This window comes from Phodopus roborovskii, unplaced genomic scaffold (assembly GCF_943737965.1).
Source record: "Phodopus roborovskii unplaced genomic scaffold, PHOROB, whole genome shotgun sequence".
In the NCBI taxonomy this organism is placed as follows: domain Eukaryota; kingdom Metazoa; phylum Chordata; class Mammalia; order Rodentia; family Cricetidae; genus Phodopus; species Phodopus roborovskii.
Window position 1 is genome coordinate 9,028,298 of NW_026126434.1, and position 16,079 is coordinate 9,044,376.

The 16,079-nt window shown below is 48.9% G+C and overlaps 1 protein-coding gene across 1 annotated transcript in view; it reads right to left on the bottom strand.

The window, feature by feature from the left end:
- The window catches only part of Adamts14 (ADAM metallopeptidase with thrombospondin type 1 motif 14), a 64,706-nt gene that overhangs the window by 31,473 nt on the left and 17,154 nt on the right, over positions 1-16,079 (bottom strand). The window contains exons 3-4 of the mRNA XM_051186788.1: positions 12,333-12,489; positions 7,243-7,433 (exon numbers count right to left, since the gene is read on the bottom strand). Of these exons, the coding sequence (XP_051042745.1) occupies positions 7,243-7,433; positions 12,333-12,489 (348 nt within the window). The remainder of the gene's footprint in view (positions 1-7,242; positions 7,434-12,332; positions 12,490-16,079) is intronic.

Genomic DNA, 16,079 nt, shown 5'->3' on the forward strand with positions numbered 1-16,079 from the left:
GTGTGCCCTGTGTGCAAGTGTGCATGCCCCATGTGCAAGTGTACATGTTCATGCCAGAAAAGGGCACTGGGTGTCTACCTCTGTCACTCTCTGCCTTATTCCCTTGAGACAGGACTCTCACTGAACCGGAACCTAGGCTGGCAGCCAGTAAGGACCAGTGATCCTCCTGTCTCTGATTCCCATAGTGCTGAGACTAAAAGTCATGCCCTGCTTTTTATGTGGGTACCAGGGATTTGAACTCAGGTCCTCATGCTTACTGTAATGGCTGGTTTTTATGTCAACTTGACACAGGCTAGGGTCATTTGAGAAGAGAGAACCTCAACTGAGGAAATGCCCCAACCAGATTGGCCTATAGGCAAAACTATGGGAACATTTTCCTAATTATTGATTGATATGGGACAGCCCAGCCCCTTGTGCATGGTGCCACCCCTATGCAAGTGGTCCTATGGTATATAAGCAGGCCGAGCCAGCAATGGAGGGCAAGCCAATGGTGTTCTTCTGTGGCTTTTGCTTCAGTTCCTGCCTCTGGGTTATGTCCCTGGCTGACTTTGATGACAGTCTTTGATGTGGAAATGTAAGATGAAATAAACCCTAATCCTCTGCAAGTTGCTTTTACTCAATGTTTTCGTTTGTTTTTAAAAATTATTTATTATGCATACAGTGTTCTGCCTCCATGTGCACCTGCATACTGGAAGAGGGTATCAGATCTCATTATAGATGGTTGTGAACCATCATGTGTTTCCTAGGAATTGAACTCAGGATCTCTGGAAAAGCAGCCTGTGTGCTCTTAGCGTCTGAGCCTTTTTCGGGCAGTGTTTTATCATAGCAAAAGAAATCCTTAACTGAGACACTAGCAAAGCAAGCATTCTTACCCACTGAGTCATTTCCCATCCCCCAGGAAAAACACAAGCTTCCTGGGGGCTGGGGATGTAGTTTAGGTGGTAGAGTGCTTGTAGAGTGTGTAGGAGGCCTGAGTAAACAGTGTGGAGTGCACACTCATCCCAGCTCTTATGAGATAGAGGCAGGAAGATCAGAAGTTCAAGGTCATCCTTAGCTTTGTCATAAGAGTTTGTCTTATAAGAGAAGAAAGGGAGGGAGGCAGGGAGGGAGGGAGGGAGGGAGGGAAGGAAGGAAGGAAGGAAGAAAGAAAGGAAGAAAGGAAGGAAGGAAGAAAGGAAGAAAGGAAGGAAGGAAGAAAGGAAGAAAGGAAGAAAGAAAGGAAGGAGAAAGTCAGTTCAGAAGGCCTTGAGTTCAGCAGATCAACCCTGTAGGTCACTACTTCGTGGATAAGTCAGTGGAGGTTCCCTGCCACTACTATATCTGTCCCAGGTCTCATGTAGGAAGCTCCCCTCACCCCAGGCTTCCCAGCCTCCCTCTCTCCCTCCCTCCCTCCCTTTCTTTTCCCTCCCCCTCCCTCGACAAACTCTTACAACAAAGCTAAGAATGATCACGGAAGATTTCCCAGGTTGCAGAAGGGAGTTTCCCAGCCCACTGGACAGCAATACAGCCACCCAAGCAGTAACAAAGAGCCCCCTTCCCTTCCTATCACCCTGTAACTCTGGTGGTGTCATGCCCCCACAGTCCTGCAGTATGAAAACTCGCTTTTTCTGACTCTTAGCCTGAGGTGGGAGAGCCCCAGCTTCAGTCTGTGGCTAGAGGGGTAAACCAGGTCCCAGGAGAACACAAGAGGGCTGTGGGCAGTCTTTCCTCAGCTTCTACGCCAAGACCAGCCTCTTCTTGGCAAAGCTAGGGCAGAGAGCTTCATGGAGCATAGTGCCCAGCAGTCTCCACTGCCTCTCTCCTGAGGGACAATGCTAGGAGAAGCCACAAGGACAGGAGATGGAGTAGGGACAGTGCCAAGAGCTAAGACTCTGGAGTCTAAGGCCACCTGTGCTCACATAGAGGCAAAGGCACCAACTGCCCCTAAGTGCTGACCCAGCCTGTGAGGGTCCTTCCTACACCACGTTCCTCCCTTGATCCCAGCAACCCTCCCAGACAGAAGAGAACCTGCCAGGAGACACACCTTCAATAAAGAACACCTCTCCATTCCCCTGTGACCACCTACAGCCACTATCCTGAAGATCACTGGCCTGCCCTACGTATGTAGGGACATTTGACTGGCTTGTGCTTATACAGATCTTGTGCAAGTAACCAGAGCTGCAGTAGTTCCTGTCCAGAAAATAGCATTTCACAGCATTCCTCTCCCATCCTCCATCCTCCATCTCCCCGTCTCCCCTTCTGAGGTGTTGGTAGTGGGGTTGAAAAGGATGTCCTGCTTAGGGCTGGGTACTTGGTGGCATATCAGCACTGTGACCCAGTAAGCATCTCCTCACCAACTGCTGCACATGGCAGAAGGAGCTTCTCTAACCAGGGTTGAGAGCAACCAAAGTCTGTCATCAAGAGCTGTGTGGATGACATCAGCCCTGTTTTCTTTTGAATTACAGGTTGAACATCCTAAATATGAAAATGGGCTCTAATTTCCAATATATATATATATATATATATATTGGTGCCAGAGTAACACTATAAGTGGAAAATCCCACACCTGGGCTAGTGATGGGTCACTGTCAAAAATTCAGGTGCACTAAAAATAACATGTGAAACTACCTTCCGGCTGTGTATCTAAGGGGAACATGAAACACATGTGAACTTCATGTTCCAACTTGAATCCTCTCCCCACGATTGCTGCCACTGACATTCAAACAAACATCCCAGACCCCAAACACTCTGGTCCCAAGCGTTCCAGAGAAGACATACTCAACTCATAAGGAGCCTCTCCTTGTAGAGAAGCTTTAGGTTTGCCTGGCTAGTAGGGACATCATAAGCGTGGTTAAAGCTGTCAGGATGAGTCACCTGACACTAGCAGGCGATGGTTAAGTTTGGTCCTCCAGTTTCCCCTAACATCCTATTTTTGCTGGGGGGAAACTTCATCCAGGGTGCAACAGTGCATCAGGTCATGCATCTGCCACAGTTTCTTAGCCCTTCCTGCTTTGGTGGCTTTAATGATTTTGTGGTGAACTAAAGAACTTTAGAGACCATCTATCAATTTGGGTATTCCAGATATATTTCTTCCTTTTCTTTCATTTTTGTATAAGAAGGGAACAGACAGGGTTTTACTAAGTAGCCCAGGCCAGATTTAAACACAGGATCTCCTAGGATCAGTCTGTCTCCCTGATACTCAGCCTGACCCATACAGTTGCCAGGCCTGGAGCCAAAATCTTGTCCCCTCAGAGCACACTTAGCCGAGCTGCCACACTTCCTCGTGTGTCACATCAACAAGCCCTACCTCCAGTCACCAGCAAGGTGGAAGGAGGATGCAGAGTCTCCTCATTTGTCCCCCTGCCCAACTTCATTACCATGATCTTATATTTCAAAGGGTGTCCCCCACTGCCACTCACCCCACACTAAGGGAAGTGGTGTGTCCACAGCTCCCCAGAGCCCAAGGGCTGGCCTGCACTGCTCCCCTGGGCTCGGACTTGCTTGGCCCACCTCAGATCCAGGTTGTTTGTGCAGGATGGCTCCAAGAGCACAGGGACAGACCCACCCAGCCTAACAGAGCCCTTTTCATCAGTCCACAGCGCTCAGCATTTATCCCCGCAGGCCCGCTGCATAAAAACAGAGGCACAAGGAGGCCTGGCAACACTTCCTGCCTCCTGAACACAGCTTTTGGAATCCAGTGTGCATCTCTATGGTGTGGAGGATGAAGAGGGACAAATGTCCAGTTCAGGAACCTGGGCTTAGTCATGGCATCTGTCAGTTTAAAACAACCTTCTACTTTGGGAGCCCATTATATCACCTCAGAAATAGAATTGTCAGGAGTCTCCTCTATGGTCGATAAAGTGGAATGCTATGTGTGAAAGTTCTCTGGGGAGAGAGTAGTGCCCTCTTCACTCATTGCTAACATGAGTCTTGTGCTGGGGGATGGGAGGCAGGGTGGAGGTGTAAGTCTTGAGTCCTGTCCTGGGGACATGAGTCCTGTGCTGGGGACATGGGTCCTGTTCTGGGGACATGAATCCTGTGCTAGGGGAGGGACAGCATCTGTTCTGTGCTTTCTGTTGGGATGAGAGCTGTTTCCCCTCAGTGTGGGAAGACTTAGAAAATGCCCATACCTGTGTGTGGCAATGGAGACAAATACATTAGACAGGAGCTTCACCTGCCACTATGGCCAATTTGACAGTGGTGTGGGAGCTACCTCGCATACTGTAGAATACTCAGGAGACTCCCTGGCCTCTACCCTTGAGATCCCACCTCCTTCGGTTGTTATCCTGGGGATGCCTGTTCCCTCTCTTGGGTCCCTTTCCTTTCATGTATCTCTCTCCCAAAGCCCACTGTTTTTTATTTGGTTTTGGAGTTTTGTTTTGTTTTTGCTAAAAGTTAAAAGCAAACCCATTTCAACGTAGTGTGTGTGTGTGTGTGTGTGTGTGTGTGTGTGTGTGTGTGTGTGGTGACTCACACATTAGGCTGGGAGCCCAGGATCCTCCCTCTCCCCTCTCCACACCTGCGTGTCAAGTTCTGTAACAGCAGCAGTGGTAGCTAGATAACAAACTTTGGAATCAGATAGATCTCCATTTAAAGCCTGGCCCTGCCATTTAGTTGCTGTGTAGATTCTGAGCTGGTTGCTCACTCTTCCAAGCTCTGGACATAATGGATGTGGCCTCCTAAGGAGGGGTGAGTAGGGGGTCAACAAGCCAATGGATGTGGCCTCCTGGGGCTACAGGTAGGGGGCCCGACAAGCCAGCTATAAAATGTTGCCTGCATAGGACAGGTGATCCTGCTTCTTGGGCCTCTGTTGCCCTTAAATGCCTTCTGCACTGTCCTCAGTGAGTCTCTGATTATTCCAGAGGACAAGGCTTCTCCGTGAAGCCCCACTGAAGCTTTGAGAATGAGTCTGTTGAAAGGCTCTGAGAAGGTTCATGCTACACCCTGAAAATAAGTTATCATGTTTCAGGGAACCAAAGGGTTCCCTAGCACTGAGATTTAAAGAAGTCCTAAGGAAAGGGACCAAGGAAATGGTAAACTAAGGCACAGAGAAAGATGAGAGAAAAATGAAGAGGGGGTCCCTGCCAATCATCCATAGCTGTGGATCTAACAACCCCAACAAGTGCAGAATGAACCCGAAAGCAGGCTAGGCTTGGCATGAAAGTCCTGCCACTCTATGTGCAGCCCTGACCATCCTGGAGACAGGATCTCCTTAGATGATGGCCACTGCCTCACTTTTGGAATCTGCTCTGACTGCTCCCCACCCCACCCAGCCCCCACACACTGGCACAATAAGAGCATCCATCCTGGCAACCAGATATCCTCCATGATCCCACCAGGCCTGCCTTGGCAGAGACAAGGCGGCTCAGGCAGGCAGAGCTTCAAGGCAAAAGTAAAGTGACACCCGTGTACTTGGATGCATGAATTCTCCCCAGGGGTGTCTGTGCTTCTGGCATCCCAACCAAATAAAAGTCTTCCACAATGAAGAGGATGAGCCATAGGTCCCATGGGTATCTGTTGCCCATATGCTCACCTCCAGTGGCAGGAAGTCTGGCTGGCCATCTTCTGTTCAGTGAAGTAACTGCCCCACACAACTGGCTTGCCTGATGACAGTGCAGGTAGGTATGGCAATCCCTTACCATAGCCTGTGTATGTGCTCCAGAAGCTGTGTTCCATGGGCAGTATGGCCTCAGCTTCACCATCCGAGGCCCTGTGCTTCCTATCCATATGGCAAGGCAGCAGTGAGCAGCCCAGCCTATGGTATCAAACCCAAATTGGACATCATGGCCCATCCTGTAATCCCAGTGCTTAGGAGGATCAAGGGTTCAGGCCAGGCTGGAGAGATGGCTTAGAGGTTCAGAGAGCTAGCTGCTCTTCCAGAGGATCTAGGTTAATTCCCAGCACCCACATGGCAGCTCACAACTGTCTATAAGTCCAGTTCCAGAGGATCTGGCACCCTTACACACACACATATATGTGGGCAAAACATAAATGCACAATAAATAAGTTATATTTTAAAAAAGAGTTGAAGATCAGCCTGGACCACATGCTAAGTTGAAGAACAGTCTAGGATACACAGGAAGACACCATCTCAAAAGTAAAGATGCAAAAAGATAGGAGGGGGAAAGAAAGGAGAAGGGAGAAGAAAGAAAAGAGAGGAGGAGGGAAGAAAAAATAAATCCAGGACATCCACACAGCAGTTGCCAGAGAAGTCCCTCAGAGCATCTTTAGGGGCAGTTAGCAATGATTGCTGGACAAGGCTGTAAGCCATAGGTTAGGGGTCAAGGGTCAAAAATCAGAATATAGTAATTGGATGTGCCAAGAGAGCCAGGGTGGCCTACAGGCATTCTTTGTCCAACAGTAAAGTATGGGGGAGTACAAAGGGCCTGGGAAAGAGGGTAGGGGACACTGACATCCACATACCTAACCATGAGGTCCGAGAAAGACCTTCCCATCCCTCCTGCACCACTCAGATGGCATTGTCTTACAGCTCCCAATCCCAGGGTTTTACCAGATCCTGGCGTGGTGGTGGGAGAAAGCCAACTCCCCAGATTGTCCTCTGACTGTCACTGATACGCTGCAACAGACACACACACACACACACACACACATGCACACACACACACATGCACGCACAATATAATTTTAAAAGAACCTGTTTGACCTAAGCAAAATTTCCAGTTTAGTCCACTCCTCGGAGTAACTCATCCAAGTTACCGGAATAAAACCTCTACCCCACACCTGAGGATCTGTTAAACTATTTCCTCTTGCTAATCTGTCTCAGACACTGGATATAAGGAGAGAGAAGAAATCCTGTCCCCACCCCCACCCCCAGAGTCACCAGTCATGGAACAAACACCACCTGGCATGAGGCCACCATTAGAGGCCAGGCTTTGAATGGATACAGTAGCACTTAGATCCCATCCCAGAAGAGCAAATTACAGTTGTTCCCCATCCCCCAGAAACACTATTTGGTGCCCAAGCTGAACCTGAATTTCTAGTCTTGGGTTGAGCAGGCATTACTCCAAGGAAGTAGGTATTTCCACATCCATGTCCATCCTCACTTCCTCTTCCTGGAATTATTTTGTATGTCCCAAGCTACATACTGGGCTAGAAGCCATATGGAGGTGGCCAGCAAGACTTGCAGCACTCACACTTCCCCTGCGGTAAGTTACAAGCTGTCACTGCCCCACACCCTCTCTGAGGAGACATCAGCACTGGTAGCCACCCGCCTGCCCGTGCCAAGTCCACAGGGGCACTCACGATGTTCATGAGTGTGAGGACGTAGTTCTGTATGTGCTCCTTGCCATGGAAGCGAACCACCGAGTCATCTACTGCCAGCAGCACCTCGATGCTGTAACTTCCAGGCTTGGCATGTCGCCTCTTCCGCTCTGTGTCACCCAGCTGGTCCCCAACCAGATTCAGCACGTTGGGAAGGTCACCAAGGCCAAAGGCTAGAGCAGGGATAGAAAGAGTGGGGGACTGTGACACATGTTGAATATGGTCTGTCTTTCTCTTTTCTTTCTTCCTTTTTTTTCTTTTTGGTGTTTCTTGTTTGTTTGTTTTTTGAGATAATGTTTTTCTAAACCTGTAGCCCTTGCCATCCTGGAACTCACTCCATAGACTAGACTAGTCTCAAACTCAGAGATCTGTCAGCCTCTGCCTCCTGAGTGCTGGGATTAAAAGCGTGCACCACCATTCATCTGAAACCTTTCTTCTTTTTCAGACAGGGTCTCCTGTAGCCCAGATTGGTCTTGAACTCACTATGTAGCTGAAGATGATCTTGAACTTCTGATCCTCCTGCCTTCACTTCCTGAGTTCTGGGATGACAAGCATGTATCACCACACCCATTTCATGAGATGCAGTTTCGTGTACCCAGGGCATCCTGACTGCCAGAAAAGCGCTCTACTGGAGTCCTACCCCCAGTCCCTCAGGCTGTTCCTCAAAACACTCATGCATCCACTTATCTAAGACCCCACTAGATTAGGCCCTGAGCTGGGGTGTAAAGATCCCACAATGGAACTCCTAGTGGCTGGCAGATGGCAGTCGGGTGATAATGGGGAGGGGCTGCACTTGAGTCTATAGTGTAGATCAGGTGACAGATTTGGGATGGTGCCAACATACAGTGTGAGGGCTTCCTTTCTAAAATACTTCAGACCAGCAATTTTAGATTGGATCTCACATACACCAGGACAGCTGGGTAGCCCTGACTCAAAACTCCCAAGTTGGAAATGTTCCAAAATCCAAAATGGTGAAGGTTCCCGGCAGCCTGGCATCTAAGCCCCATGGTGATTCCAGGTCACTGGGAGAAATCCCAGGGAGGGGTGGGGAAGGAGCATGGACTCTCCATGGGAGGGGAGCAACAGCCAACCCAGCATGTGAGCAGCACACAGATACTCAACAACCCTGGAGCCCTTCCCTCCATGTCTACTGAAGGGAGGCTCAGAAAGGTTACCTAGCTCACCCTAGGTCACAAAGCAAATTAATGGCAGGAACAAAACTGAAAACCCAAGTCTCATTACCACACCTAGGCTAGGACCACCCAACTTTCCCTCTCAGCAAATGATAAAAGGGGAGTCTTGTGTCAACTGGGGTGTCATAGGTACTCAGTCATACTCCATGACCCTCTAGTCACAGTGAGCCAGAGCTGAGAGCTATGAGGGAGGCCACCCAAGAAGCCCAAAGTGAACGGAAAATGTACAGCTTCCCAAAACCATCAGTAATCTCCAACCCCCGAAGCCTAGAGGGACCCATGGATTCCATTCCCAGACCACACCCAAAGCCAGCTGTATTCACAGAAAACTACATGCATGTGTTCAGACCAGCACCATCATAGCAGTTCCCAAGGTGTGTGGACAGAGGAGTGTAGGCATAAAGCGGAAAATACTGTGTCATGAAAATGAGTGTGTGTTAAGACCACTGCAATGCAAAGCCCCAAACGATAAATGAAGACACCAAACCGGCCTTGAACTGAATGCCTGTGTTCATAGGAATCCACCCTCATTGTAGGGAGGACTGGAAGTTTTAAAGAGAGTGACGGGAATGTTTTGGAATTAAACAAGAGTTTTGGTTGCACACATCATGAAACCACACAATGATGTATTTTAAAGTGGTAAGTTTGGGAGCAGGGGGCTCAGTCAGTAAGGGGCTTATACACAAGCATATGTAGCCTAAAGCTGGATCCATGATCCCTAGATAAATGCTGAGGAGTCTGGCTGCCGGCATGTAGTTTTAACATGGGGAAGGCAGAGTCAGACTCCTCAGAGCAGGCTAGCTAGCTAGACTACCCAAATCCTTGAGCTCCAGATTCAAATGAAAGAGCCTGCTTCAGTGTATAAGGTAAAGAACATGTGCACACACAAGTACCCACTCATGTACACACAAGCAGAGCATGCACACGAACACACATGGACATATACACGTACATATGCTTACGGCTGAGGCCCAGAGCTGTGCCACAGAGGTCTATGATGGCTTACATCCAGCGGCTCCTCATAAAGAATGTGGGAGGAAGGAAAGAGACAGGGGCCAACCAGGACTGCAGAAGAGGGAAGTATGAGGGGATGTACAGGGAGCTCGGCATACTGAGGTGCAGCCGGAGTGTAGGGACATACCCCACCAGCCTGGCCCCAGCAGTTCAGACACCTGAAAATTAAGGGACAGCTGACTCCATTTTCTTTTTAGTCAAACAATGTTAGACTTTGACCATGTCCTAGCCAGAAGTCAACTTTTTTGACTGGTTCTTCCTCAATAATCTTGTGAATTACAGGTCATAAACTGTTTCTACTTTTCTGAGAAATGATTGACCATAAGAAGTTTCATGGTATGTCAACTGTCTGACCATAAACCCCTAACATGTACCTTTCCTGTGACCATAAAAAATAACTACAAAATTTTAGGGGGAGGTGCAGGGAAGAGGAGACAGAAGGGGAGCTGTGGTTGGTATGTAAAATGAATAACAAAAAATATAAAAAATAACTTCAAAATTTTACTTTTAATCACTTGGTATAAAGAGGCCACTCTGCCTTTAACCTGGGCCATTTCTGTTCTCCTATTATGGGAGAATGGAAATATGGTCTAGCCACTATTAAATTTTTACTTTGCAACATCTTGGTGGCAGCTCTTGGTTTTGACACCCTAACACTGAAGTCAAGCCATTGCATTCTTGACCACACCCTGGAAGAGAGCATCGCTTAGCAATTCTTTGGGGGCCCAAGTCTCAACTGTCAGAGATAAAAGCGTGAGGATCTGTGTATGCATTGTAAGCACACGTGTGGGTGCATGGCTTGACAGTGGGGGGGGGTATTTGCATGTGCAAGTATGAATATGTGAGGGGAGATGTTACTCCGGTAGGTGTTTTAGTGTGCCTGTACAGATGGGAGAATAGGAATATGTGAGTTCTGTTATGTTATGTTATGTTATGTTATGTATACAGTAGCAGTATGTAGGTGCACAGGTATGTGGATGCTGCATGAATACCCTCTTCAAGAAGCTGCAGCCAAGGCTACACCCTGAGACCCTAGAAGAATAGTCCCCTCCACCCCACCTTCATGGGTGGACACTGTACCCCTTAACAAAGAAACCTGAAGGTGTTCTTCCCTCCAGAGGCAGCTTGAGTAGCAGGCCACCTGATAAAGCCCTTTAGTCCTCCTGTCTGTCTTCTTCCAGGACAGCTGGACATCCCCAACACACACACATAGACAAGAGTCCATGGGGACACACAAAGGTGAGAAAGCCTTGGGGGGTCTGTCCCTCAGGAACCCCAGGGTCTGCAGAAGATGGAACAATGTCAAACAGTGCTGATTCTGAGGAATTAGGGCAGGTACACCCACACAGAATGAGGACAGGCAGATAATGGGCTAGCTCAAACCAGGGTGGGGGGCTCCTCTGCCAGGCTCAGAGGTGGCTCCCCACAGACCAGGCAGAAAGCAGGTCTAAGGGAACCCTTCCTTCTGCTTGCCTGTCACAAGGGGACAGGCACATCCCGCTTCTTCTCACAGGATGTGTTCCTACCAGTGTGCTGCAGAGTCACAGGTGGCCATAAAGTCCTCTACCATCCCTTGTCACTTAGACAAAAGGCCTTGGGTGGCCAGGCTGCTACACAGAGGTTTCACCCAAGCAGCCCAAGGTACAGAACACTGGACACAGTTCCCTGGGCACATACCTCAACTCTGCATGCTAGGCCTGGGGGCTGCCATCTGTGTGGTACTAAGGGGGCTGGGGTCAAGCTAGTGGAGATGAGCTAGGCTTCCCCAAGTCTCTCTTCAAAGATAGATCTATAGGCTTTGGGTTCAGAATTGGCAAAAACAAAACAAAACAAAACAAAAAATCCCAATTAAGACTTAATGTTTGCCTTAGAGAGGAGGTACTGTGCCCACTCCAGCCTTGCTCACACTGGTCAGAGTGTCCATCTAGCCCCTTGTTCCCACCTGCTGGCCTGCAGTTCTTACCAGTGACACTTGGAGAACAGCTGGAGCTTCACAGAAGTCACCCCATATGGAACAACTGGTCTTTGGGCATTTCTTCACACAAGGTCCCAACCCGCAGGACCCTGGAATGAGGGTATGGCCACTCAAGACCAAATTCCATCCAGCCCTCATCACTACTTCTCAGTCAAAGGAGCTCCATGACAAAGCTAAAACTCATTGTGAAGTTGGCTATAGGGCCAGGAGCAGCACCTGTCACATTCCCTACATCCTCTGAACCATGGTGCCAAGTACTGTTCACCAGGGAGCCAGTTGTGCCTGCTCCCAAGGGGCTCCTACCTGAGCATGCCAATGGCTGCTCCAATGACTACAGTGAGACCTACCATTCATCAAGGGCCTGCTGCTCGTGTGGCTTTGTACACACTTTGGTAAGCACCCACCAACACATACATCAGCCTTAGCAGGTGGCATTGGTCGTTTTCACCTTACTCATTTGGACAATGAGGCTCCCAGATGTTAAAGCACTTGCCTAGAATCACAGAGCAAGAATTCAAAAAGGCACACTGGACACAAGGCTGTCCCTGCTGCTCCAGGAATTGACCAACAAGGACCTTAAGAGTCTTCTTGGGACAACCACACAGCAGGGTTGACTTCCGCTACTACTTAGCCACAGCCTTCATCAGCAACACTGAGCATCCTCAGAGACCCCTGTTTGAGACCCAAGAGGCTCCCTCTAACACCTGGTTTTAGTCAGTTCCAGCAGCCCCTTCAATCCACTGGGGCTTCTCTCCTGACTTGGCCACTGGTTGTGGCCCAAGCCCATTTCATAAATGAGAAGAAGGAGGGTATGTACTGAGCACTTAAACCGGAAGTGACCCCAGAGATAGGGACACAGGTGACTTCTAGGGCCCCTGCCCATAGCCTACCTTCATTGTGAAGATCCCCATGAGGCTCTGCCCACTCCTGCTGGACAGCTTCCCGGCGGTATACCACGTGTGTCCTCCCACCAGCCTCCTTCTCCTGCTGCCCTCTCTCCAGAGGCTCGATGAAGTAGTCGGAGCTGTCTGTGCGGATGAGGCCAGCCTGCAGGCCAGGGAGAGCAGCAGCAAGCAAGAGACAGAAGAGGTGAGAATGTGGAACACAAAACACACACATGGGTGGGCTCTTCCTGCAGAGCCTGGGAAGGAAGCCCTGAGACTCCCAGAAGTTTTGTGACAGGGAGCATAGGAAAGTTAGGAAGACTGATTGTGGGAGGGGGAGGGCCCCCATTTTAAGTACAGCATGACCTGCATTGCTTGTGCTAGCCATTTGAGGCTTCATATGAGCAAAGAGTTCTATTATTATTTCTCAAGGTAAGTGGGGTGGTGCACACAGCCAGGCACAGCATTCTGACAGTGTCCTACTCCCCCTAAAGGCAAGAGGGAAACCCCCAGAACAAAAAGGGGGTCTACTCTTGGAAAGGTGTAGACCCTGCTCCAGTACAAAGGGTTATTGTTTCAGACTTAAAGCAGGGACTGTGGGCCCCACAAGAACCTAGCCAGGAGGTTGCACCAAGGGCACAGGCTCCCTTTCAATCTCACATTCTATTCACATCAAAATATTCCCTAAAAAAAATAATAAAATCAAGAGCTGGCCTTGGAAATCAAAATACAAAAATCTAACTTTGGCCAAACCCAGAAAATGTGTTATTAGCTACCAACCAAGACCATAATGAAAGAGGCCAATAAAGCTTATAAAGAGATGTGTGTTAATATACATATGCTTGCAAATGTATATAGACACACACACGTCATCTCTATAAAGTAGAAGGCCAGTCCACCTACCACGGTGCACAGAAAATAGCAGATAATGTTTAATAAATAAATATTAGTTGAATTCATTCACTTGCTCTAACAGATAGCCACTGAAAGCCTTCAGCTTTCCCAGACACCAGGGGCCCAGCTGTGAACACAGAACCGTGCTCAAAGGCACATTTTTATAAGCTGATGAGACTTCTCCATCTGAACTAGAATTCCCCTTCTTACAGCGGCCACTGCACACCATTCAGCTCCACTCACCTCCCCAGCTGGCCTGTTTGTGTCTCAGGGAAGCCCTCCCAAGGCCCCAGTGCACCTGTCCCTGCAGCATCCGGCCCTTTTCATTTGTTGGTGAAGCAGAAAACCAAGATGGTCAGGACCAAGATGGCCCCCTTCACACCTCATTACAAACCCATTCAGGAGGTCAAGAAATGCTCCAGGGAAAAACTGTGGCATTGAGATGGTGTGTGGCCTCTGCAGGCTCCATTTTGTCAGGGAATGTGATGGTCTGGGAAAATCCTGGTGTTTTTGTTAAAATGCCAGGGACAGGGCTCTTGGGCTGGGAAGACAGAGTACACTTGCTATATAAGCCTGACAACCTGCATTCAGATTCTCAGAACCCACATAAAAGCTAGACACAGTAGCACAGGCTACCCACGTAGGCTCAGCATGCCTGGGTGGGGGGCTGGAAGCTCAAGCAGGGAAACCTCAGCCAGCCTGGTACATCACACACACACACACACACACACACACACACACACACACACACACACACACCCCGAATGCAATGTCAGCATTAGCATTCCTTCAAAAGACTCAGCACCCATCCCTTACTCTGAGAAACAGGTAAATAAGGCTCAGCCTCTGGCTCCGGGAATGAGCCAAGGATGATGAATGTCCTACCATGCCCAGCACTAGGGCAGGTGTGGCCCTGAGGGATGGGTGTGCATCAGGCACCTAGTTACAAGAGCTAAAACACAACCTGACACCCATGCCCAAAGGAGCCTGTGTTGGCCCCATGGAAATACTAGCAAGAATAGAGACTAGAAGCCTAGTGTCTTGGATTACTTCCTGTTGCCTATGAGTCAAGATGTAGAACTCTCAGCTCCAGCACCATGTCTACCTGCACGCTGCCATGTCCCATCATGATGATAATGCACTAAACCTCTGAAACTGTAAGCCATCCCATTAAATGTTCGGTATAAGGGTTGCCATGGTCATGGTGTCTCTTCACAAAATAGAAACTCTAACTTTGACACATGCCTTTAAACTCAGTACCTGGGAGGCAGAGGCAGGCAGATCTCTGTGAGTTTGAGGTCAGCCTCATCTACAAAGGCAAGTTCTAGAATAGCTAGGACTGTTACACAGAGAAACTCCATCTCAAAAATCAGGAAAAAAAATAGTCCCTACAACTTATGTTGTCTTCTACTGTTTCACCTTCACAGTCCTTTGAGACAGGCACTAATACTAGACTCATTTCATACTTAAGTTTTAGCGGTTCAGAAAGTAAAACAACTTGCTCAAATAACCCAGGGAGAGACAGCATTGAACAAGAGCCCAGGTCAGGAGCCCAGGTCTGTGTGGTCCTTAACCAGTACACCGTACAACCTTGGCTCATCTGGGCTGAGACCTGGCCTTGGGTCCTTTCCTAGTCCCACCTGAAACTCTCTTGGCTTCTATCGGAATCTGGCTGTTCAGAACAAGAATGTTCACTCTCACCTCTGGCCAGCTGTTCCTGTGGACATCTCCCACTATGAGTGGGACAACAGAGGAGACCCAAAGCACAGGGCTCATGAAGGGGACAGTGCCCTCCCACTCTCCAGGGGACTTCCCATCTCTCAACCAGAAAGGATCCACAGCCCACACTAATCTTCCTACCACACCTGCAGCTCTGACCCCTCAGTCCTGTCTGTTCAGCATCCTGCCCTTAGGTCCTGCCCCAGGGCAGAGTTGAAGAATGTCACTTGAAACTATTTACTAAGTATGGCAAAAGAGCTAGACCTAGCAACTAGGGGCATACTTTGTGACTATGGGTCTCATTGGTCCCCAAAGACAAAGAGCAGAGTTTCTCCAAAGATTATTCTTATCCCATCTAGGACATGATGCTGAGGCCTGGGCCAAATCTGGGCTCTCTCTGGGCCTGAGAGACCCTTGTCATGGAGAAAGGATATGAAGACAAGCCTAGCCCTGGCCCCAGCTCCAGCTATTCCTACCCTTCATGGAAAACTCTAGGTATGACCATGACAACACAAACCCTGTCCCCTCCCCACCAGCTTTACACACAGAGAGGTTTGGCACAAGTTCCCTTGAATGCCTGCCCTGTCCAGGAAGCCAGGCACCACGCAAGGCAGACAGCCTGGCAAGCAGAGCCTCCTGGCTCCCTGCCTCCTCACTAAATCACTCCGTCTCTCAATTTATGAGATGTTTATATTTCTGAAAAGTGGTAGCTAATTTTAAAGTACTAAAATCAAATCAAATTTCTGGATAAAACATCAAGGAAAAGGGGGAAAATTATTTGTAGAAGGTTGGAAAATCAATGTCGGCCCTGTCTATTTCCACCCATTGCTCACTCACTCACAAACAGTACATAAGTAGGAAATATACACTAAGAAGGTTTCTCACAACAAAAACAAAACAAAGAATGAATCCTTGGTTACATCTACCAGAGCCAGATCCCAGGTGGGCCCTTAGCCAGTTGCTCCGGATGGAAACTCTCGGGGGAAGGCCTGGTCACCCGAGCCTTGCACTAGACTCCCTTTAATGTGGCCGTTTCTGAAGTGTCCTTCCTGGGAGGCACATAGCTAGTGGGGGCAGAGGTTCTAGTTGGATTCTTCCAATGTGCCCCTGTAGTAATATCACTTCAGTGGCAGATCCAGA